This window comes from Zalophus californianus, chromosome 15 (genome assembly GCF_009762305.2).
Source record: "Zalophus californianus isolate mZalCal1 chromosome 15, mZalCal1.pri.v2, whole genome shotgun sequence".
Lineage (NCBI taxonomy): Eukaryota > Metazoa > Chordata > Mammalia > Carnivora > Otariidae > Zalophus > Zalophus californianus.
In genome coordinates, this window is record NC_045609.1 from 60,250,993 (window position 1) to 60,272,277 (window position 21,285).

A 21,285-nucleotide genomic window follows, 5' to 3' on the forward strand; every position below is an offset into this window, starting at 1 on the left:
CATCAGGGGAGGAGGCAGGGGCTTCTCTCAATGGGGTCAGACCCCAGAACAGGTCAGCTGAGAGGCCTAGGTGCCACTGACAGAATCCCAGCCTAACCCAGAATCTCCCCACCAACATCTCCCATAGCAATCTGCCCAACAAGGAAACTCCAATCCAGACCCTTTGGCCCCCAACACAGACCCCCTATACTGGGCTGTTCCTTAATGGTGTCCTAGCCCAGGGCCCCCTGGGCCCCCCAAACATTCACTGTCATAGTACTCAATGGGGTCCTGGCACAGGCTCCCTCACCTCCCCAAAATCTGTCTTTGGGAGCCCCATTGAGTACCCAGTCCTCAAAAATGCGCCCCAGTATCTGTCTGCAGCCCTGTCTCTCCTGGTAAGCTTAGTCCAATTCTTTTCCCTGCCCCCAATTTGCACCCAATCCCCCATGCATGACCCCAACTGAGTTTAGCCCAAAGACCCTTAGCTGCCCCTCAACATGCACCCCATCTGCAGCTCTGCTGTCAACCAGGCCTTGCTAAAGAGATGCATGAATTACCGCGTCTCAGTCTCCAGGTGACAAACTTCTGCACAGGCCCCACTGCCCCTGCTATGAAGAAGAAAGGCTCAGCTGCAGGCCCTGGCTCCCAGTCTGAACATGGGGCTTGGGAGGGCTCAGGGATGGCTGGATCACTAGCTGGAATGAAGAGTTTAGGCTGGAAGGAGGTGGAATGGAGAGGCAAGAGGCCAGGCCACGAAGGTCTTGTAAGGCCATGCCCAACTAGGGACTTCATTCATAGGCAGTGGGGAGCCAGTGAAGGTTTTGGATCAAGAGAGGGTGCAGTGTGAGTTCTGCTTGTGGAGATTCATTTAGAAGCAAACATATGGAGGGAGGAACCCCAAGAACGAAGCTTGGGGGAACACCTACCTTCAGGGGACAGAGAAAAAAAGAGGAGCCTTTGGAGGAGAGAGAGGAGTGGCCAGAGGGATAGAATGAGCATCAGGTGAGAGCAGGGCCCTGGGGCCTGTGGAAAAAAGAGGTGGGTTGAGGAAATGGGGCTGACCTGGCCTAAGCTGAAGAGATTGTCTCTCCCATGGGACTCTCACCTTGGCCCCCCAGAAGGGGCAGGGTCAAGCTCCTCATCCTCTGGTCATTTTTGCCTACCCAACATCCCCTCTCCCCCTGCAAACAGCACCCCAATTTCACCTGGGGCTCTCCATTCTCAGTCCATGGGCTCCAGAGTGGGCCCATGACCCAGGCTGGCCCAGGAAGGCACCACTGGCCTTTCCCGGGCACAGCCATCTGTTGGGCATGTGACCCAGCTGGGCCAGTGAGAGCCTGGAACTTCAGCTGGAACTCTTGAAGAAGCTCTCCTGTCCCTGGGTTGCTAAGCGAGAGGGGCCATCTTCCCTCTGGGTGGGCAAAGCCTGCATGATAATGAAGCCAACCCAGGGGAAAGGGAAACTAAAGACGAAGGGGGCAGGTGTCTGATGAGATTGTTCAAACCTTTAGACACACTCAAATCAGTAGCTGAGCCAAGGAGTGTTTTTTAAAGCTAATTTGAGTTGGGTTTCTGTTACGTGCAACCCTGAGAGTCTTAACTCATCCACTCTTGGTCCAGTCTTGGAGCCTCACCTGAGAGACGAGAGGCCTCTCTGAGGGTCCATAGGAAACCCCTGACATAAGTGAAGCCTGCCCAGGCCTTTCTGCTTGGGCCCTGATCTAGAACTGGCCTTACTCAGGGATGGTGCTAGAACTGCGTAGGGCCTGTGGAGCTCTGGCCAGGGGAGGTGAAGCCAAATGTTCCAGGAGAGGAGTGCCCTACCCACCTCAGCACCAGCACAGAGATCTGACCCAAGCCCTTCAACTTCCTTGCTAGGCTGTGGCTCTATCAGTTTTCCTTTCTGTAAAGTGGGGTATGAGACACTTTAACGATGACCACTACATTTTCTGAGTACCTTCTGTATGCCAATGTCCTTAAGTGATTTACATACATCCATTCACTTATTCCTCACCATTCCTTTTTTTTTTAAAGATTTTATTCATTTATTTGAGAGAGAGAATGAGATAGAGAGAGCACGAGAGGGGGGAGTCAGAGGGAGGAGCAGACTCCCCGCTGAGCAGGGAGCCCGATGCGGGACTCGATCCCGGGACTCCAGGATCATGACCTGAGCCGAAGGCAGTCGCTTAACCAACTGAGCCACCCACCCAGGCTCCTTATTCCTCACCATTCCTAAAGAAACAGGTATCATTACTCTCACTTTACTCACGAGGAAACAGGCTTATGGGGGCAAGTGGTTCCTCCCAGCCAGTAAAAGGCAGTGTGGGATTTAAACCCAGAGCCGCTGGATGCCAAAGTGGGCTGTACCTCCTTCCTCCCTGTCTCATTGGCCGGTGCTTACCTTTCTCCACGTCTAGGCGAGGGCAGGGCTTGGCTGGGCTCCCTCCGTCCAGCGTCCAGGCCTCTCTGTGCCCGTGCCCTGCCAGCCACCCCTGCCGCCCGCCCTTGAAGAAGAGGTTCATCAGTGTCTTGGAGCGCTGCAGGGCCCCCTTTTCCCTGGAGGACCCCAACTTCTCCTTCTTCCGCTGCTTCTTCTCCTCTGCAGACATGAGGGAGCACCCGGGGGGTTAGAGCAGTTGGCAAAGGGAAGGCCGAGGGGGAGAGGGGTGTCAGGAGGGCCAGAGAGGAGGGCCAGTAAGGGGCAGATAGGACCTCTAGCCTTGTGGGGAGGTGGGGGTGGAGATAGGTGGGCTTCTTCCTTTGACTTTCCACCTCTCCCCCGCCCACAGCGCCAGCTCGGTGAGGACCCTCCAAGAGGGCCGGGGTGTGTGTGTCTGTGTGTGTGTGTGTAGGGTGGTGGGGATGGATTAGGGCTGGTGTGGGGCCCAAAGCCGACAGGAGCTGGGACTGGATCTGAGGGTAGGTTTGGGGCCCAGGGCCAGTTTAAAATGGGGCCCAGAGCAGCGTCTGAGTGCATTATGGGGCTGGAACGGAGGCCGAGTCAAGGCCTAGAGCCAAGGGAGGTTTGGGGCCCAGGACTGGGCGTGAGGCAGGTGTTGGACCCGGAGCTTTGGAGAGAACATCGGCCGCCCCTTCCCTACATACCCCACAAGGTCAGGTGGCTCTGGGACCTCGTGATGGGGGGCCGGGGTCGGCTCAGGGCCAGCAGCAGAGCAGTCTTAGGGGACTCGGAGAGCACAGAATCCAGGCGGCGGGCAGGCCGGGGGCCGTCGGAGCGGATGGCTGTGTCCCTGAGGATGACGGTGGGCCTCACGCTGCACCAGGTCTCCACGCGGCCGCCCACGTCCGGCTCCGTCTGCATGGCTGTGTCCGCCCGCCCCCAGCCTGGGCCCTGACTGCACGGCTCCTCAGGCCCCAGGCCGACGTCTAGGCGCTGGGAGGGCAGGGAGCCCTCGGCCGAGCTGCAGGGGGCGCTGGAGGCATAGGAGGAGCCGCTCGAGCTGCTCTCCAAGGCGGGGGACAGCTGCCGCAGTGCCCCGTTGCTCACTGCAGGCAGTGGGGAAGGCAGGGGCATCTCAGGGGAAGGCCACTGGCTTCAGGGCCCTGCCAGGGTCGCACACCACCTTGGGTGTGGGGGTGGGTGAGTGTCAGCTAGCAGCCAAGGCTGGAAGCGGGGGGCTCTGGGGAACCAGCTGCTCAGCAGTCCTGCCACTGACTTGTTGAGAGACCTTAGGCAAGTCACTTCTCCTCCACTCACCGCCCCGCCTCCCGACCCCGGGACTCCAGAGCCAAGGGGAGCTGGGAACTGAACCTGCAGCTTCTCAGAGGGGAAATTGCTCTGGGCGGTGGGGAAGTCCCAAGCAGGTGTTGCTCCTCCTGCCCCATTATTCCTCAGAGGCTCCCACGCACCCTCGGGCCTCAGCTCTTTCCCTCCAATGCAGGGGCCTGAGCCACTTACATCGGTCCAGCCAGCAGTACTCAGAAACCATCTCTTTGTAGGCAGGGTACCGGCCAGTCTCCTGGGAAGAGTGTGGCGGGCACAGGAGGGTGGGGGGGGGAGTAGGTGAGAAGGGGGAGGGACGGGACAAGAGTAAACTTTTCAACCCCATCTCTCTCCTCCAAGTTCATCACGCTCGAGACAAATGGGCCGCTTTATGTCGGAACTTGCCAAATTCCTCTACACCTCAGGGCCTTGCACTTGCTGCTCCTTCTGTCTGGATTCTCTTCCTTCCACTCACCTCCTGGCTAGCTCCTTCTCCCTCTTCAGGTGTCACCTCCCCAGGGAGACCTGCCCCGACCCCCGGGGCTAAAAGGGCCTTCCTAAATTACCCCTCCCAACTCTCTGTTAATTTCCTTACGGCGTTTGTCAGTCAGCGTGCACCCTGTTTGTCTGTCTCCCCCCCACCCCCACCCCGGAGCAGACACCTCATCTGTCTTGTAGCCCCAGCACCCGGCATAGGCACTGTCACGTAGGACATACTCAAAAATGTTGAATGAATGAATGAGGGGCAGAGTGGGAGAGAGGAGGGGTGTTCGGGGTCATGCGAGAGGAAGGAAAGGGAGAAACGGGATGGGGGGATTATGGGATGGGAAATCAAGGGGGCAGAAGCAGGGGAATGGTGGAGGAGGCCCTGAAGGACGAGGGGGGGTGAAGGGTTGGGAAGGGAGGAGAGCGGAGCCGGGGCCGGGAGTGGGTCCTAGCGGAGAGCGAGCCGTCACCTCCCCTGCAGCCAGAGTGAGAAGGACCTGATCCTCAGGCAAGTGTGAGACCCACATGAATCATGAATGCAGGTGCCTCCCCTGAAATCCGATCTCTGGCCTCAGCCTAGCCGCCCTTGCCCTGTGCCCAGGTCCTGCCCAAAGCCGCAGCTACCGCCCCACCCTCGGGGCGGGACGTTTTCTCCTTTCAACCCTGGACCTCTGTCACTCATCCGAAGGGGCACTGCCCTGGGTGTCTGGGCAGCAGGACTGGAAGCAGGCCCTACTACTAGCCAGCCGAGGAAGGGACCGTGGTTCCTGAGTGACTCTGCCTCTCTCAGCCTCAGTTTTTTCTTCTGTGAACTAGGGATGAGCACAATGCCTGCCCTCTCAAATGGCTGTGGAAAAGTCATAAGTTGTAGGGCAATGGGCATTAAACTCTAGAGAGGTCTGGGAAGTTTCTCCTATAGTCTGGCCTCTCCCTGACACCCACAGTCCTGCCCACCTTGATAGTCAACATGATGTGCGTTTGGCCCTTCAGCACCTCCACGGCCTGGCTGTGGCTGATGTCGTCGAACCTGACACCGTTGGCCGCCAGGACCTGGTCCCCCACCTTGATGCCATTCTCTTCAGCCAGCCCACCATGATCCACTCTGGGGTCAGACAGGAGGCAGTCTGAGAGGCCACCTGGCCTGCCCTCCCTCACCCTAGACCAGACTCTTCCCTTGGATACAGGGATGCCCCAGCCAAACTCCTTGACCCTCCTCCTGGAGCCCCCACCCCTCTCCAGACCCCACCCCTGACCTAGGCCCTCCTTTGGACATGTAGTTGGCTGAGGCTCACTTGCTGACCCGTCCCCATCGCACGCCCGGCCCCAGCCCTCACTTGGACACATAGATGCCCAGGCCAAACTCCTTGCCCCCGCGGATGTTGAAGCCCAGACAGAAGTCATCTGACGTGGTGTACAGGTGGACGATGCGCCGCACCCCGTCCTCCGAGCCGCTGTCGGATGGCGTCGAGCTACACTTCTCCACTACCAGCCGCCGATTCACCACATCCACCCTGGGACAACAGCAAGGGGCCGTCAGTCTGGGCCCCGCCGCCCCGTCCACTACCACCCACCCCCTTTCCTCCCAGCATCTCGGACAACTGCACAGGTAAGGGGAGGTTGCCTTGGGGGACTCCCCAGTCCTGAGACCTTCTGTGGGATGTAGACTTCATCAAATTTGGGAAACCACCCCAATCTCCTCTTTTTATGGAGCGGCTCCATTGGGCCAGGACCCATTTCGAATCCCCACAGGAACCCTGAGGGAGAGGTGCTGTTACTATGCCCAGGCTCCCAGGAGCAGCATCTTTGGGGACAGGGCCGCCGGCGTCTGGGATAGAGTTGGGAGGAGAGCTGGGAGAGAGACATGGCCTTCTCTCATTTCAATGTCAGGTCTTAGGATTGCTGTGCTTCCAGCGCCAAGGGGACAGAGAGAGCAGAAGCCATACATAGCTGAGTCTCATGCAGAGCCCTGTGCCCTCAGCGTCTCCTGCCGTGGGCTAGAAGGGGTAGATGGGGGGGGGGTAGACGGGGTGGGGCAAGGTCAGGGCTGGGACCAGGCGTTCTCACCACGTGGTCTTCTCCTTGGAGAATTTGATGCCCGGCACGCGGCCCATGCGCCTCACCATCATGTGCAGGCGGCTGCTGCCCGTCAGCACTTTCACGGCACTGCCCATGGTGGTGCTCTCCAGGCTCAGCCCATTCGCCTCCGTGATCTTGTCCCCCACGCACAGGCCAGCCCGCTCTGCGCCAGGGGAGGGGGCCGGCTGCCATGGGCCCCTTGGGACAAGGCCCCCCGGGGCAAAGCTAAGCCTTCCCCACTACACAAGGCCCCCTGGGGTAAAACTTCTTCCACGAGACTGGGGATCCCCAGGTGAGGTCTGGGTATTCCTTATTAGACTAGGGACTTGTCCATGAGCCCACTCCACCCTGGGAGGGGGCCTCATTTCCCCATTGGATCAGGCCCTCCAAAGCTGAGGACCCTTGCCTGCCATCGTTGATAATAGGCCCCCAGAGCCCCAGCAAGGTGGGGGCTCCTCTCCTAAGCCAGCACCCACTCCTGGGGGCCCTGCTCACCTGCACTGCTCCCCTCCTCCACCTTGCTGACGAAGATGCCCAGGCCATGCTCAGAGCCACCCCGCACACTGAAACCCAGTCTCCCGGCTGGGCTCTTCTCCACCCGGACAGCATGGATGATGTCGCTTTCATCACTGTTGGCTGTGTGGGGGTGGGGGTGGGGAGGGACACAGGCATGACTCCCATGTCCATTCTGGGCACAGAAGGCCCCTGGGTTTCCCAGTTTGGGTTAGGTTGCTCGGCACATATACCTGAGGCCCTATGGCCTAAGGGCAGCCGATTTCTGAGTTCCCTGTTGGGGATTTTGAGAGTATGGGTCAGCAAGAGAGTATGGGAACAGGCAGGGCAGCACTCCACATTACAAGATGTTGTTCTCCTTCCCTTATTATATAGGGGTGTGTGTGTGTGTGTGTGTGTGTGTGTGTGTGTGTGTGTGTGTGTGTGTGTGTTTCTAATACTTACTAAGCTTCTCATGCCCACAGGCCTGGGACAGGACAAATTCCTAAAAACCCTGCCACTCTGAGGGTCAGATGGATAGAAAATAGTTTCAAGATTCCATTCTATAGGGCAGAGTTGAGCAAGTTTGGGCTCTTCAGCTTGAGCAGAAAGGAGTATGCTTGCTCTATCTTCAAACAGTCAAAGAGCTATTCTGTGAAAGGCATTAGATGTTCTTGTCTGTGTAACCCAGAGGGCAGAACCAAGCCCACATAGTGGAGTTAGATGGAGGCCAATTTAGTAAGGAAAAACTTTCTAAAACCTTCAGCCGTCGGACAATGGAATGAGGTTTCCGGGAGACATAGTGAGTTCCCCATCTTTGGTGGCATACAAGCCGGCACTTGATAAATCCCTGTCTGGGATATTGTGGAAGGATCTCTGAGGCCCCTTCTATCTCTTAGACTCTGTGATTCTGGAGGTAAGGGCTCTAGGAGCTACTTGACTATATGAGGAGAGAAAACCCAAAACACCACTCTGCTACAGTATATGCCCAGAGCCCAGAGTGGTCCTCTCCATCAGTGCTGGGGAAAGTCAGAGAAGCAGGGTCCCTAGGAGCTGCAGCTGATAGGGAAGGTGTTTGGGAGGACAAGATGGGTAGAATTTCAATGGGTTGGAGCAGATAGGAAGGGCACTGATGAGGAAGGGGAGAGAGTGAGCAAGGCTCTGAGATGGGTCCTTGAGAAGGCCTTTGGTTAGAAAAGTTAAGAAGACTGGAGAGAGAAGCTGGGTCCCAGGTGAGAAGGTGAGATTTCTTCTTGGACAAGGCTTACTCCAGAGATATTTGAGAAGGAGAAATCTCTCTCTCTCTCTCTCTCTCTCTCTCTCTCTCTCACACACACACACACACACACACACACTTCTGTTTGATCTAAGAGCAATCAGGTTACAGTGCATGACCAGAGCAGCTCAGGAAGAAATCTCCAAGGGCAGCCTGTGAGTAGGGATGGAGCAGGACAGAGTTGTGGGACATCCTGAGGCTTCCTGGCTGATTCTGTCTGTACACATCTCAACCCAGCCAACAAGTCTGCTGCTCTCCTGTCCCCCAAGCCTCTTTCTTCTCAGTCCTTCCCTGGGGCCTTCCTAGGGCCCTGGGCCAGGGAGATGCCGATCTGGGGTTTTGAGCATAGGAGCGTGGGGCCTCTGAGGATGGAAACTTTTCTACCTCTACTGCCCTACCCCGGGCCACCAACCTCCCCCTCCAGAAGCTCACAGCCTCCTCACTGTCTCTCCACTTCCATTCTTGCCTCCTTTAGGCCATTCTTTACACAGTGGCCAGAGTCAGCTTTTATAGTAGATCATGCCTGCTTATTAAAAACTTCAGTGCCTGCTCCTTCTTCTAGAAGGAACTCCACAGTCCCCTATGCCCAGTAAGACCCTCTGTGGGCTTTCCTCTGCCCATCTCTCTCCCTTCGCCTCTCACCGCCATCCCAGCCTCACTGAGCTTTGGCCACACTGACCTCTCTCCTTTTCCTCTCACGGGCTAATCATTTCAGTGTTCCCTCAATCTGTGATACTCTTGCCCAGACCTTCATAAAGCCAGCTCCCAATCTGCAGTCCCTCCTGGCTCAGACACCACTTTCTCTCAGAAGCCTTCCTGGACTACCCTCCCTGAAGTCCCTTCCCTCTTCCCAGGTGGCCTCTATTAGAGTGGTTCTCAAAGTGTGCCCCCCAGACCACCCGTGCAGCAACACTCAGGAACTTATTAAAAATGTGTATTCTTGGGGCGCCTGGGTGGCTCAGTTGGTTAAGCAACTGACTCTTGATTTCGGCTCAGGTCATGATCTTGGGGTCCTGGGTTGGAGTCCTGCAGCGGGCTCTGAGCTCAGCGTGGAGTCTGCTTGTCCCTCTCCCTCTGCCCCTCCCCCTGCTCTCTCTCAAATAAATAAATCTTTTTGGAAAAAAGTGTATTCTTGGGGCACCTGGCTGGCTCAGTCGGTAGAGCATATGACTCTTGATTTCAGGGTTGTGAGTTTGAGCCCCACATTGGGTGTAGAGATTACTCAAAAATAAAATCTTAAAAAAAAAAAGTCTATAAAAAAATGTTATTCTTGGGCGTCGCTGCAGATGTCCTGAATCAGAAGCTCTGGGTGTGGGACTCAGCAGCTTGTCTTTTTACAAGCCCCGCCGCCGCCAGGCAATTCTGATGTATTCCCACGTGTGCGAACCACTACTCTATTGTACCATCCAAATTAGTACCTCCAGGATTCTTACCATCCTTTCTCATTATTGGCTTACTCACATATTATTTATTGTCTGTCTCCTTTAGCTAGATTGTAAGTTCAGTCATGGTAGGGACTTTGTAATTCTTTTCTGCCAATATATCTCCAGTATGTCGCACAGCACGTGATATCTGGCAAGGATTTTTTGAATAAGTAAAAGAATAAATGGATGAAGGAGAGTGAGGAGGAAGGTCTGGTTTGGATAAGAGAAGACATTTTCTCTGGGACCAGCTGAGTTTCAGGAGCTGGTGGGAAGTCATGGGGGTGATGTGGGTCCCAGTTTCTCCCTCCCCACTGGGTCTCCCTTATCAGTTCCTTTAGGCCTCTGGAATGGTCTAAATAGTAACAAGGGGGAGAGGTTCCAGGATGTGGCAAGGGGGGAGATGTTTGTGCTCAGGCAGAGGGGAAGATTCTGGGCTCAGAGGCTCCCAGCCCAGACAGGGTAGAGGCCAGCTGGTGGAAGCCATGCCCTGGGCCTCCCCTTGCTAGGAGATGCTGCTCCCCTGGCTGCACTAGGGCTCTAGGGCGAAGCAGCGGGACAGAGCAATCCTGGAACTTCTTCTGCAAGAGGATCTTCAGAGGGAGAGTGTACAGAGCCGTCTCATCATAGCTGGGGCATGGTCTCTGTGGCTGCGTGAGGTAGTCCAGGAAGGCTTCTGAGAGAAAGTGGTGTCTGAAAGTCTGTTCTTTTAATACAATGGGACCCAAAAGGGCCATGCCCCAGTGCCTTCCCTATCCTCTACCGTGTCTCCTAGCTCCTCTGAGGACTTCTGCTTCATGACCTGAATGACAGTGGTGACTCTCAGCAGTGCCCTGCTGCTCACCCAGGGGGGAGACCCAGCATGGTAGATGATGGGAGTGAACATGCTGGGCCACTGGTTCAGGAAAGCCTGCTCCCTGAGCAACCCAGCGGCCTGGGGAGGGGACCTGAGATGCCCAGCTGGGTCAGAGGGGAGGAGCAAGGTCTGAAAAGTCCACTCTGGGATCCAGCCAGGGGAGTTCTGCTGGCTGAGAAACAGAATGGGAACTGGAGATATTTATGGCATCTGGCCCACAGAAAGCCCAGCCCCAGGGGGGGGGCGCCCACTCCCCCCGCCCCCCACTGGCACTCAAGGTCCTGCCTTGCTCACTGGCTCTTTGTCGCCTCACACCTGTCACTGCAGCCAAGCTGTCTCCTAATTGCACTCCGCCCCCCCACCCTGTGTTCTTGGTTTCCACTTCCAGCCTTGTCTGGGATACCTCCACCCCAGCACCAGCTGTTCTCATTGCTCTGTCTCGAAGCGCTACTACACTGTAAGTTTCAGGACGATGAAGATTGACCCTCCTTTTTCTCCAGGCCCCTGCAGGACCTAACCAGGACTGGTATAGAACAGGTGTGCAATGTAACAGCATTAAACAACTATATAAGATCAGGTAGCCCCCTCCTTCAGGGCCCAGGCCTGGGGCTCCCTTCCTGACCCTCAACCCTCCTTCTTTCCCCCCCTCTTTGGAACATTTGCTACTCTACCTCTTTCCTTTCTTCTGCATCTGAAACCTTTTTTTAAAAAATATTTATTTAGGGGCGCCTGGGTGGCTCAGTTGGTTGGGCAACTGCCTTCGGCTCAGGTCATGATCCTGGGGTCCCGGGATCGAGTCCCACATCGGGCTCCCTGCTTGGCGGGGAGTCTGCTTCTCCCTCTGACCCTCCCCCTCTCATGCTCTCTCTTTCACATAAATAAATAAAATCTTTAAAAAATATATTTATTTACTTATTGTAAGTAATCTCTACACCCAGTGTGGGGTTTGTCTCATGACCTGAGCCAGGCACCCCTGCACCTGAAGCCTTTAATTCTGTCTCCCCAACTGGGCACTGACTCTTCATAGCCCAGCACAGAGCTGGTCACACAACAGGTTGGTTGATGGAGTATATCCTTCTCCATCCTGCTCCCCCCAACCAGCAGGGCAGACACAAAGGGAATGGAGAAAGGCAGAGTCCATAGGATGGAGAAGCCAATTGGATACCCTGACTTGCTTGGCTTGGGGGCTAGCATATCACACACACCTGTCCCTGCCTCCATACTCCTATCTCCCACCTCCGAGCTCTCTACAGTCCTGCAACCCTAAAGCATTGGCCTGAACAGGAGGAAAGGGCTGATGAGGGGGAGCTATGGTAAAACAGGGGCCCTCCATGCCCCACAGCCCCAAGACTCCCATCTCTCGAGTTCCTCCTCCCAGCTGGCCCTACCCCCACCCTTAGCGCCAGGCCTAAGCTGGGCCCCGCCCCCACCTTCGATGGGGGAGTTGATGAGGATGACGCGGCCCATGGGTGAGGAGGCTCGGATTCCGCGGGGGGGCCCGTTCAGCAGCCGCTGCTGCTTCTTCAGCAGGTATCGCATTGCGGAGCCCGAGTCGCTGCCCAGGTGGCCGCGGGAGGAGAGGGAGCTCAGAGAGCCCGAGCTGAGTTGTCTGAGGCCCAGTGGGTCGAAGCCCACCGCAAAACCCTGCGCCATCGAGCTAGCCTGGGGCGGCGCCCTACAAGTCCAGAAGGAACCTGCTAGCCCTTGCGAAAAGGGCCCCGCGTGCTCCGGGCTCCATGAGCCTTCTGGGCGGAACTGGGGTCTCAGTGACTGGGAGCCCCCACCTCTGCAGATTCTCAGGAGTGTGCGCTCCGGGCCTGTGGATGGAGAGCAGGGGTTGGGACAAGGGTGTAAATGCTGCCCTGCTGCCCCCTAGGACTTCCACCCCCGCCCTGATTTGAAACCCTGTCCTCCCTTGCCTTAGGCCCCTCACCTCTCCCACCCCTGGCCCAGTCCAGGCACCATCGTGGACTTTCGGAATCATTTATACAAGGCCAGTGGGAGCCTCTCCTTCACCCTTCACTCCGGCTCTCAGCCGAGTCATCTACCCCAGTGTCCAGTCCTAGGTATAGTGGAGATGGATTCTTGCGGGCCATAGGGCTTCAAATGGTGTAAAAGAAATTGGGGCCGGGACAATTCCCTGCACGCCTCTCCTTGCGTACGTGGGTAGGCGGCTCGGATCTCTAGGGCAGGGCTTCAGAACCTGGGACAGCTGCAGCCAAGGGTCCCAGAGATCCCCTGGTCCCAGGCTGCTGTCCCCTCCGTCCCCCCTCCTCTCCCGTCTAAAGAGGTTGCCTGAACCTCTCCCAGGCTTTGGCGGAGGACCTGCTGGCTACAGTCCCACACAGCGCGCACAAAACCCGGAGCCAAGCCCCTCAGAGCAGCTCTTGGACTCCGCACGCAGCATCCCACCCTCGGGTCGGTCCTCTCGGCCCCCACCTCTCGAGCTTGGCTCCCCTCACCTGCTTGCTGGTGCGGCAGCAGCTCCGGCGGGCGCGAGCGCTCGCCGCGGGCGGGGGGAGCCTCGCCCACGCTCCGCCCCCGCTGCTGGAAGAGGGCCGGCCTGCGTAGCCGCGGGCTCCCATTGGCTGCGAGGTCCGCCAGTCACTGCCTCCGTCCCCTCCCTTGAGCGCGCCGGACTGCCGTTTGTCACCTGGGCTGAGGCCGCTAAGTGCTGCCCGCTGCAGTTCGAGTTCTGATGCCCCACCCCGCCCCCCACGAACTTAGGGTTTGGGTCACGCCTCGTCCCCTCCCGCTACCGGTTCAGCGCAGGGGAGCCCAGAACCGCGTCTTCTCCAGGCCGAGCCAGATACTAGGGCACTTGGAATTGCCACCCCTCCGCGTCACCCCCTGAGGCCTCAGTGAGGGAATGCTACCTGGGCAGAGGGGGCGTAAGCATTCGGTGGGCAGGAGCGTGGACCGGCGCCTGGGTGTGAGGCAGGCGTGCTCTCTAAGGTGACCGGGTGAGTTGTTAAGTGTGTGTGTGTGTGTGTGTGTGTGTGTGTGTGTGTGTGTGTGTGTGTGTTGCCTTCTTTAACATGCATCCTCCTTCTGTGTCACTAAGTGTCTCTTTGGCCACTCAGTTCTGGAAAGGGCACAGGGTGGAGCCGCTGGTTCCAGGACACTAGGGGGAGGAAGAATGTTTCTGATCCACTTGGCTTGATGCAGACAGGCACCTTGAGCCTTCTGCCCCTACACATCGTAGGGCAGGGACTAGGGCTAAGGTCTGTGGTGCAGGTGTAGGGATTGGGGCCAGAAGGAAACTGGGGACCCAATGGAGCTAGGGATTACAAGAGGCGGGTAAGGAGGGGGCTGGAGGAGGAAAGGGTGGGGACACAGAGGGGGCACAGGCAGGAGGGACACTGTAAAGGGCTGCGAACGCCGAAGAGCTGTGACAAGAGCTTGTGGGAACTGGGGTAGGAGCCCAGGGGGCCAAGGAGGCAGAGGCCACTAACAAGGCGGCCATCTAGTAAACAAGCCGGGCGGTAATCCGAGACCCTCCGGGCGCACCATCAGAGGACGGTCCCTCCACGCAGCCAGCCTTCGTCCTGCGCGCTGCGAGCCTTCGCCCTGGGCACCTAGACCCGTTGCTGCCGAGGCCGGGTGCCCCCGCGAGGCCAGCTAGGGGACTGCGAGCAAAGGGGGCCGCAGCACCCGCGGTTCCTCTGCTCTTTCTCTGGCTGGGGACTGGCCGGAACTGCTTCCCCGAGCCCCGATTGGCTCTGGGAGGCGGCGTTGGGCCAGGTCCCTGGAGCCCGGGCTGGGGGCGTCGCCCCAAATGGCACCCACCGCCCCCAGGCTCTGCCAATCCCTGGGCACGCCCGGCGAACGCGCGCGAGGGGGGTGGGGAGGAGCCCCCGCCCCTCCGGCGGGTCAGCGTCACGCGTGACGTTACGCGTGATGAGTGGGAGGGCAGGAGCCCGCGCGCCGCGCCTGGAGGAAGGCGGGTCTGGGAGCTGCAGAGGCCAGAAGCCCCGGAGCTTGGGAAAGCGTGAGTGCCCGCGGTCCAGGGCGGGGTTCAGCGGTCAGGGGAGTAGGGGATTGAGGGCCAAGAGGGAGGAAAGCCTGCCTTGAAGTGTGCTCTCTGTCCTCTCCGGATTCAGTATATTCGGTTCTAGGGAAGTTCTTGGGGCGCAAGGGGAGCTTGGTTGCGGGGAGGGATCTCAGGGTGGGGCCTTATGTGGTTACACATTCAGGTGTCTGCAGTTGATGGGTATGGGTTGTGTGTGTATGTGTGAGTGTGCAAGTAACGGTCTTTGTGGGCTAGTGTATGCAGGGCGTGTCCACTGTTTGTATGTCTGTGTAGGGCGTGTATGTATCCTTGTGTGTGGGTATGTTCCTGTGAGTGTGTGAGAGAGGGGAGGGTGTGTCTTCCAGGGAGGGAGGAAGTATGGTTGGAGAGGATTAGTCATATTGTAGGATTTTGCCTAACACAGCCAGATGGCTGCTTCGGGCTTTCCTCTCCGTACCGGGGTGGAGAGGGCGCTTACTGACTCCTCCTTTCTGGCCGTAGGTGGCCTGGGGAGAGGTGGATGGGTGTCTGTGCCAGCCCTGCCCAGCTGGGGAACAAGGAGGTCCTTGGGCCATTCAGAGTGGGTTGAGGAAAATGCCCCTGAAGAGATTTGTGCATGCCCCTTAGCACGCATGCCTGACAGGCATCAGAGTCCCTTACTTGAGATCTGGCATAGATAAGCCCTGGGGTGGCCAGTGAGCCCTTGCTCTCCTCCAATCAGGGGCTGGGGCATGGGATGGCTTATGCCATCTACCCAAACAGCCTTGGGGGTTTGCAGCTAGGTCTCAAGGCAGCTGGGGCCTACCGCTGACATGTACATACATAATGCATATGATATGCAATTTTGTGCATAGAGAGCACGAGAGTAGCTGCCCAGGATTAGTTGCTGCTCTTGCATCAACCACACACAGGTAAATCCTCACTGCTGAAAATCTGCACCAGGCCAGAGTGCAAAGGAGATCTGTTTTTCTGGTTCTGTTTTCCCCTGCCCCCTCCTCCCATGGCTCTAGGTCTCTGAGCCAGAACATTGTCTGGAAAACGGCTCCTCCCCCCAACCCTTGCTTACCTATCTGGAGTCACCTTGAGCTCTGGAAGGGATTGGTGAGAGGCCCAGAGACAAGGGCAGGGCCACCAGAGGTTCCCACAGGCAGAACTCTTGGACCCCCTCCTCAGAGTCCTCAGACTCTCATCTTTGCCCTGCAGAAAATGGGTGAGTTGCCCTTGGATATCAATATTCAGGAACCTCGCTGGGACCAAAGCACTTTCCTGGGCAGAGCCCGGCACTTCTTCACTGTTACTGACCCCCGAAATCTGCTGCTGTCCGGAGCACAGCTGGAAGCTTCCCGGAACATCGTGCAGAACTACAGGTAGGCCGCTACCCCATCTGACCCTGTACCCCAGGGCCTCATTCCCTGCCTTGAATACAGTACCCTTTGCATCTATCTCCCCAAACTTGAAAGTGACCCTGTCCCTCTCCTCAACCCCCTTATTCCCTGGCCTTACGTGCTGGAATCACAGGTAACTATGGCACAGAGTTTTAATCCAGAGAATTTTAGGGTGTTTGGGTTGAGGAGGTGGCATGGATATATGTGGGCAGGGGACTGCTGTCCACTTCACAAACTCTCTAAAGGGGGGTGTCCCACTGCTAGGCCACGCTCTGCAAGAACAGATGGTCTCAAAGTTGAGCCCAAGGAGAAGGAGAGCATCCCCCTTGTCTCCAGGAGGAAAAGCCCTTGTGATGCCCCTAGCCATTTCAGCCCATTGGGAACCATCATTACCCATGACCAAGCTTTGAGGCAGAAACAGAAGGGCGCCCCTCTTTGTGTGGCTACAAGGAAAATAGAAATAGGAACCCGCCTACTCTTCTGGGAAGATGTGGTTCTCCCCCCCCCGCCCCCCCGAGATAAGGAGCTCCTTTATTCTGAGATTGGGGGCCAAAGTTCCTGGTCCTCTGTCCGGACTTCCCCTGGTCAGGGCTTGCAGGGGCAGATCTGCCGCCTAGAATTACCTGTCTCTTCCCTGCCATTCTCTGCAGGGCTGGCGTGGTGACGCCTGGGCTCACCGAGGACCAGCTGTGGAGGGCCAAGTATGCATACGACTCTGCCTTCCATCCGGACACAGGGGAGAAGATGGTCCTGATTGGCCGTATGTCAGCGCAGGTGCCCATGAACATGACCATCACTGGCTGCATGCTCACCTTCTACAGGCAGGTCCTGTCCCATGTGCCCTCTCCCTGAGCACTCTAAGCTAGAGTGTAGCTCGATGACTAGGTGAGGCCCGCTGGGCAGAAAATAGTGGGTGGGTGAGAGCTTGTGTTAGAATCCCCTACACCTCTCAGAACTCAGCCCCGAGGTTCCTCCCAGGCCAGACACAGTGTGTATGGCTGCATAAACGGGGCAAGTGGGGAGGGTCATGCGGGGCTCACCAGGGCATGTTCTAGGGTCATCAGCTGGGTCCCTCCTGAGGGTTTGGGAATAACCTCTGGGGTTTCCTTATCAGGGTTGGAGGATGAGGGACACCGTAGAGGGGGCAGTGGTAAGCGTCTTTGTTCCCTCAGGAAGACCCCGACGGTGGTGTTCTGGCAGTGGGTGAATCAGTCCTTCAACGCTGTTGTTAACTACTCCAACCGCAGTGGCGATGCTCCCATCTCTGTGGGGTGAGAGCTTGTCCCCAGGGACACCCCTGGGGCCTACCATTGCTCCCTCTCGTTTGCTCCTGTTCCCGGAGTGCTGCTCTCAGCCTGCCCTTCTCCCTGCTTTCCTGGCCTGAGGGCACGGTGTCCTCTTGTGTGTGCTGTGGGGGCCCCCACTGCTCCTGAAAGGGAGGGATCGGAGCTTCCAGACAAATCTATGCTGTAGCAGGGAGGGAATTTCTCTGCCTTCCACGCCTCATGTGTTGAGGATTTGGCATGTCCCTGAAAGTGAGAGCCATTCACCTCCCACGTGTGTCCCGACTCTTCCACCACAGGCAGCTGGGAACAGCTTACGTGAGTGCCACCACCGGTGCTGTGGCCACAGCCCTGGGGCTCAAATCCCTCACCAAGGTAAATGGCCTCCATTTACCCTTTATTCAGCTCCCCTTTCCCCATCACTCGTCCACATCGTCCTACAGGCTCCCCACATCCCTCCCCAGAGTTCCTTACCACCCCACGGCCCTTAGGGCCGCTAAGTGACATCTTCCCTCCCCCAGCACCTGCCCGCCCTGGTCGGCAGATTTGTGCCCTTTGCAGCTGTGGCAGCCGCCAACTGCATCAACACCCCCCTGATGAGGCAGAGGTGAGTGGCTCCAGCCCCTGGCACGCGTGCCTGCTGTGCCACTGTGCGCACTAGCCCGGTCCTCTCCTTCCGCAAATGGAAGTTTCTGGGCACAGTCTCAGTCTGACTCGGGGATCCTCTGACACCCGAGGGGACCCCAGGGAACAGCTGCCCAAGAGGGCATTACAGGTGGGATTTAGGGCCTGTGGTCTGACCCCCACCCCCTTTCCTTTTCAGGGAACTGCAGGTGGGCATCCCAGTGACTGATGAGGAAAGTCAGAGACTTGGCCACTCGGTGGCTGCGGCCAAGCGGGGAATCTTCCAGGTGGTGATATCGAGAATCTGCATGGCCATTCCTGCCATGGGTGAGGCAGAGGTGCCTGGGTGGGGCACGGGAGGCTCTCAGAGAATGGGGGGCCATTCTCTGGGGGTTTTGAGCACTCTGGGGGCTGTGACTCTGGGGGGAGTGGAAGAGCTGTGAAGGGGGATCCACCCTCCTTAGGACCCCGTCTTCCACTTCACTGACTCCCTCCTTTTCTGCCCTGCTCTCCCGCAGCCATTCCCCCCGTGATCATGGACACTCTGGAGAAGAAAGACTTCCTAAAGGTAGGTCATTCTCACCTTTCCCATCATGGAAGCGGTGGTGGCCGGAAGCAGAGGTGACCAGCCCCTGAGCCCGTTTCCAGCGTGGCCTGAGTCTGAGATGTGCCCCCTGTTTGCCCCACCCCTGTGCTGCCCCCACTCCCTTTATTCATTCAGCAAGAAGGAATTGGGCTGGGGTGAAGGAACCCTGAGGGAGCAGGAGGAAAAGATAAGGGAAGGAAGGACATGGTTTCTGTTCTGTAGAGAACTGGTGTCACTCCAGAGGCCTCTGACACACGCAGGGGTGGACTACCGCAGTCACACCTAACATCATATTCATGCTGTCGCCTACCGACAACAGTGAGACACACAGGCTCACACATGCACAAACAGAACAGAGAAGCAAGGCACAGGAATACAAGCTCATTCGCTGAGTCATTTATTCACGAGTATTTATTGAGCACCAACTGTGCCAGTTGGAGGAACAGAATGGTGGTCCCTGTGGCTAGAGTGAATCGAGAAGGGACAGGTTCATGCATGCCACTGGGCCGTTTATGCATGCCACCCCAGTGGAGGGTTAGAGGAGGCTTCCTGAAGAAAGCAGCTCCCAGAGGAAGGGTGGAACCAACTCTGAGAGGGGGGAATGGGTCATGGGACTCTAGGGAGGGTGTCAGCCAGCAGGCCTGGCCGACTGGAGGGTGGTGATCTGGAAATTCCATCCCTCTTATGGGCTTGGGAGAAAGAAATGGGGCACATACCAGAGGTTCAGAGGCAGGGTCGGAGGGATGGAGCTGTGGTAGGGGGAATGGGGTGGGGGGGAGAGGACGAGGGGACACAAGCCATTCCATTGTCTCTGTTTCCCCACAGCGTCGCCCCTGGCTGGGGGCTCCCCTGCAGGTCGGACTGGTGGGCTTCTGGTAAGTGTGCAGAGACTCAGCAAGGGTGTGTGAGAGTGTCCTTTCCATGGTGGATGTGCTGGGTATTTATTGATTTTAAGATGTTTATGTACATCATTCATTCATACATTCGGCTGGTAGGGGTCTTGGACACTTGTAGGGCATGCTGTGTGTTCGGGGGTGATCTCCATCCTTGAAGGCCAAGAGTCCAGTTGAAGAGATTCTAGTCTTCGTCTGTGAGAGGAAAGCATGGAAATATACCTTTTGGTACATCCAGGAGTTTCATGCACATTTGATTGCTGAATGTGGCACGCCCTGTCGCTGCTCTGGAGGCTCTTTCCTCAGCCAGAGCCTAATGTCAGCGTTGGCTTTAATCAATTTCTACCCGTAGGGGCTGTCTCCAGAGATGGGGTGGGGTGCAGGAAGGGAACAACCCTGGGTCAAAATTTTACAAACCTTTCCAACGCTCTTCTCCCCAGCCTGGTATTTGCCACCCCGTTGTGCTGTGCCCTGTTCCCCCAGAGAAGGTAAGTGCTGCCCCCGGGCTGGCCTGGAGGCTCTGGATGGGTCTCCACATCTCTGGAACCAGCTGACCTTAGGGTCCTTCAGTGTGTTCCAGGAGGAGGCCTGGCCTGCCAGGCACTAAGCTTATTCTGGCGCAGGGAAATGATAGTGAGCTGGGCCTTCTGGCCATCGAAGGAGATTTCTTCAGCCTGGGAGGAGGAAGGGCGGTGATCCCTTAGCCTGATGCAGGTTGGGTTCAGGGGATACTCAGCGCGCCTGTGCTGTTCTGTTGCAGCTCCTTACACGTGAGCAGGCTGGAGCCAGAGCTGAGAGCTCGGATCCATGAGCAAAACCCTGACATCGAAGTGGTTTACTACAATAAGGGGCTTTGAGGGAGGGTCAGCCCCTGGCCCCCTCCCTCACCTCCTTGGGCTGCTGCTTTAGTGGAGCCTTCCCTCCCCTTACCTTGCCCATCTGCCTGGTGCTGGGTGGGGGCGCAGCCAGTGAGACCAGCAATCCATTAGGCTGAGAGAGGTGCCCCCATTTAGCCTTTTTCTCTCCTCTCTGGTTTCAAAGAGCAGGGTCACATAATCCCTTTCTGCTGGGCTTCTCTGTCTACATGTATACATAACAATACGTGTGCGTAAGTGTGTGTGCGTACGTGCTGCTGTCCTGGAAACTAGGAACAGACACGCTGTCCTAGGGTGTCCTGATATCTGGCTTCTCTCGGCATCTTGCCACCTGTCAGCCAGCCAGGCTACAGGACTTCCCTGCTCAACAGTTCTACCAGCCAAGTCATTTCTAGCAGCACCTCGCCCCTTCTGGACGCACCGGGATCTCAGCACAGAGACGGAGGGACACTAGCAGGCCAAACTGGGCCGACTCCTTCAGATTTCTGGTTCCTAGCTCCCAAAGCTGACCCGGGAGCTGGGCTGGCAGAGGAAGACATATCCGGATGAGGGAAACAGGGTGGTTTAGGCATCCCCCACATCCTGAAATAGAGAAGTTCGTCTTCTCTCCTTTATGAGAACAAAGGGGCACCAGGATCCTTAGCACTCCCGCCATCTTCCCGTCTCCCCATACTGCAGGGTGGGCACCCTTATGTACAATCTTCGGAGTTCTTGGTCTGCTCTGACATTATAACCTCACGTCTACACCTAGAGCCCCAACTCCCTCCCCACACCACAAAGCCATGAAGGCAGAGCAAGCACACCCCTTTAAGAGCTCCCACTGCCCCCTCTTACAGAGGGACACCGCTGTGGGAATGGTGCTTAAACCTCCACAGGTATCTGAGTGGATGTAACTAGGACACCCTCAAGGGCAACTAGGCCCTGAGTGTACAACCTTAAGACAGGACATTTTGCGTTCTCTTGGCTCTTGTTAGACATTCAGCAGAACCCCGACCTTAGGTCCCTCTTTTGTGAGGCTTAGTCCTGCTCCTACCCCTACTCCTACCCCCACCTCCCAAGAGGAAGAAGGGCCTGGGCATCCATAGGTGGTCCGAAGGGGAGGTAGGCTTGGGAATGGAATATATGGTGGTACACTCATAGGACAGGGCTGGACCTTGACTCCCAACTCCCATGAGCTCTGGCCGAAGCAGTGGGTGGTATAGATGAAGGCCCCGGTGGGATCCTCTAGGAGCACGTTCCTGCTTCCCCAGCTATCTGCCATCAGTGACTAAAACTATGATGCCATTGTTACTCAATAAACTGAAAACTTGTCTA

The 21,285-nt window shown here is 57.2% G+C and overlaps 2 protein-coding genes across 4 annotated transcripts; one reads left to right on the forward strand and one right to left on the reverse strand.

Annotated features, from left to right (window-relative positions):
- Nucleotides 1-2,136: 2,136 nt before the first annotated feature.
- On the reverse strand, nucleotides 2,137-12,795 carry PDZD7 (PDZ domain containing 7). Its single transcript, XM_027596506.1, has 9 exons — nucleotides 12,776-12,795; nucleotides 11,744-12,130; nucleotides 6,764-6,904; nucleotides 6,257-6,431; nucleotides 5,527-5,703; nucleotides 5,147-5,294; nucleotides 3,902-3,962; nucleotides 3,088-3,489; nucleotides 2,137-2,581 (listed from the first exon to the last, which is right to left on the reverse strand). Exons 2-9 carry the CDS (start codon nucleotides 11,964-11,966, stop codon nucleotides 2,244-2,246), a joined length of 1,665 nt encoding a protein of 554 aa, XP_027452307.1. The 5' UTR covers nucleotides 11,967-12,130; nucleotides 12,776-12,795; the 3' UTR covers nucleotides 2,137-2,243.
- Nucleotides 12,796-12,995: 200 nt separating this feature from the next.
- Nucleotides 12,996-21,285, forward strand: SFXN3 (sideroflexin 3). 3 transcript variants are annotated; one of them, XM_027597089.1, is made up of 11 exons: nucleotides 12,996-13,276; nucleotides 15,529-15,692; nucleotides 16,361-16,531; nucleotides 16,883-16,981; nucleotides 17,293-17,368; nucleotides 17,515-17,600; nucleotides 17,817-17,944; nucleotides 18,136-18,185; nucleotides 19,029-19,078; nucleotides 19,537-19,584; nucleotides 20,310-21,285. In XM_027597089.1, the coding sequence occupies exons 2-11, from the start codon at nucleotides 15,532-15,534 to the stop codon at nucleotides 20,518-20,520; spliced, it is 1,080 nt and encodes a 359-aa protein (XP_027452890.1). In that variant the 5' UTR covers nucleotides 12,996-13,276; nucleotides 15,529-15,531; the 3' UTR covers nucleotides 20,521-21,285. The 3 variants fall into 3 exon arrangements, with proteins under 3 accessions (XP_027452890.1, XP_027452889.1, XP_027452891.1); XM_027597088.1 differs by lacking the exon at nucleotides 12,996-13,276 and adding an exon at nucleotides 14,197-14,304; XM_027597090.1 differs by lacking the exon at nucleotides 12,996-13,276 and adding an exon at nucleotides 14,197-14,304 and having other exon boundaries at nucleotides 19,857-20,452.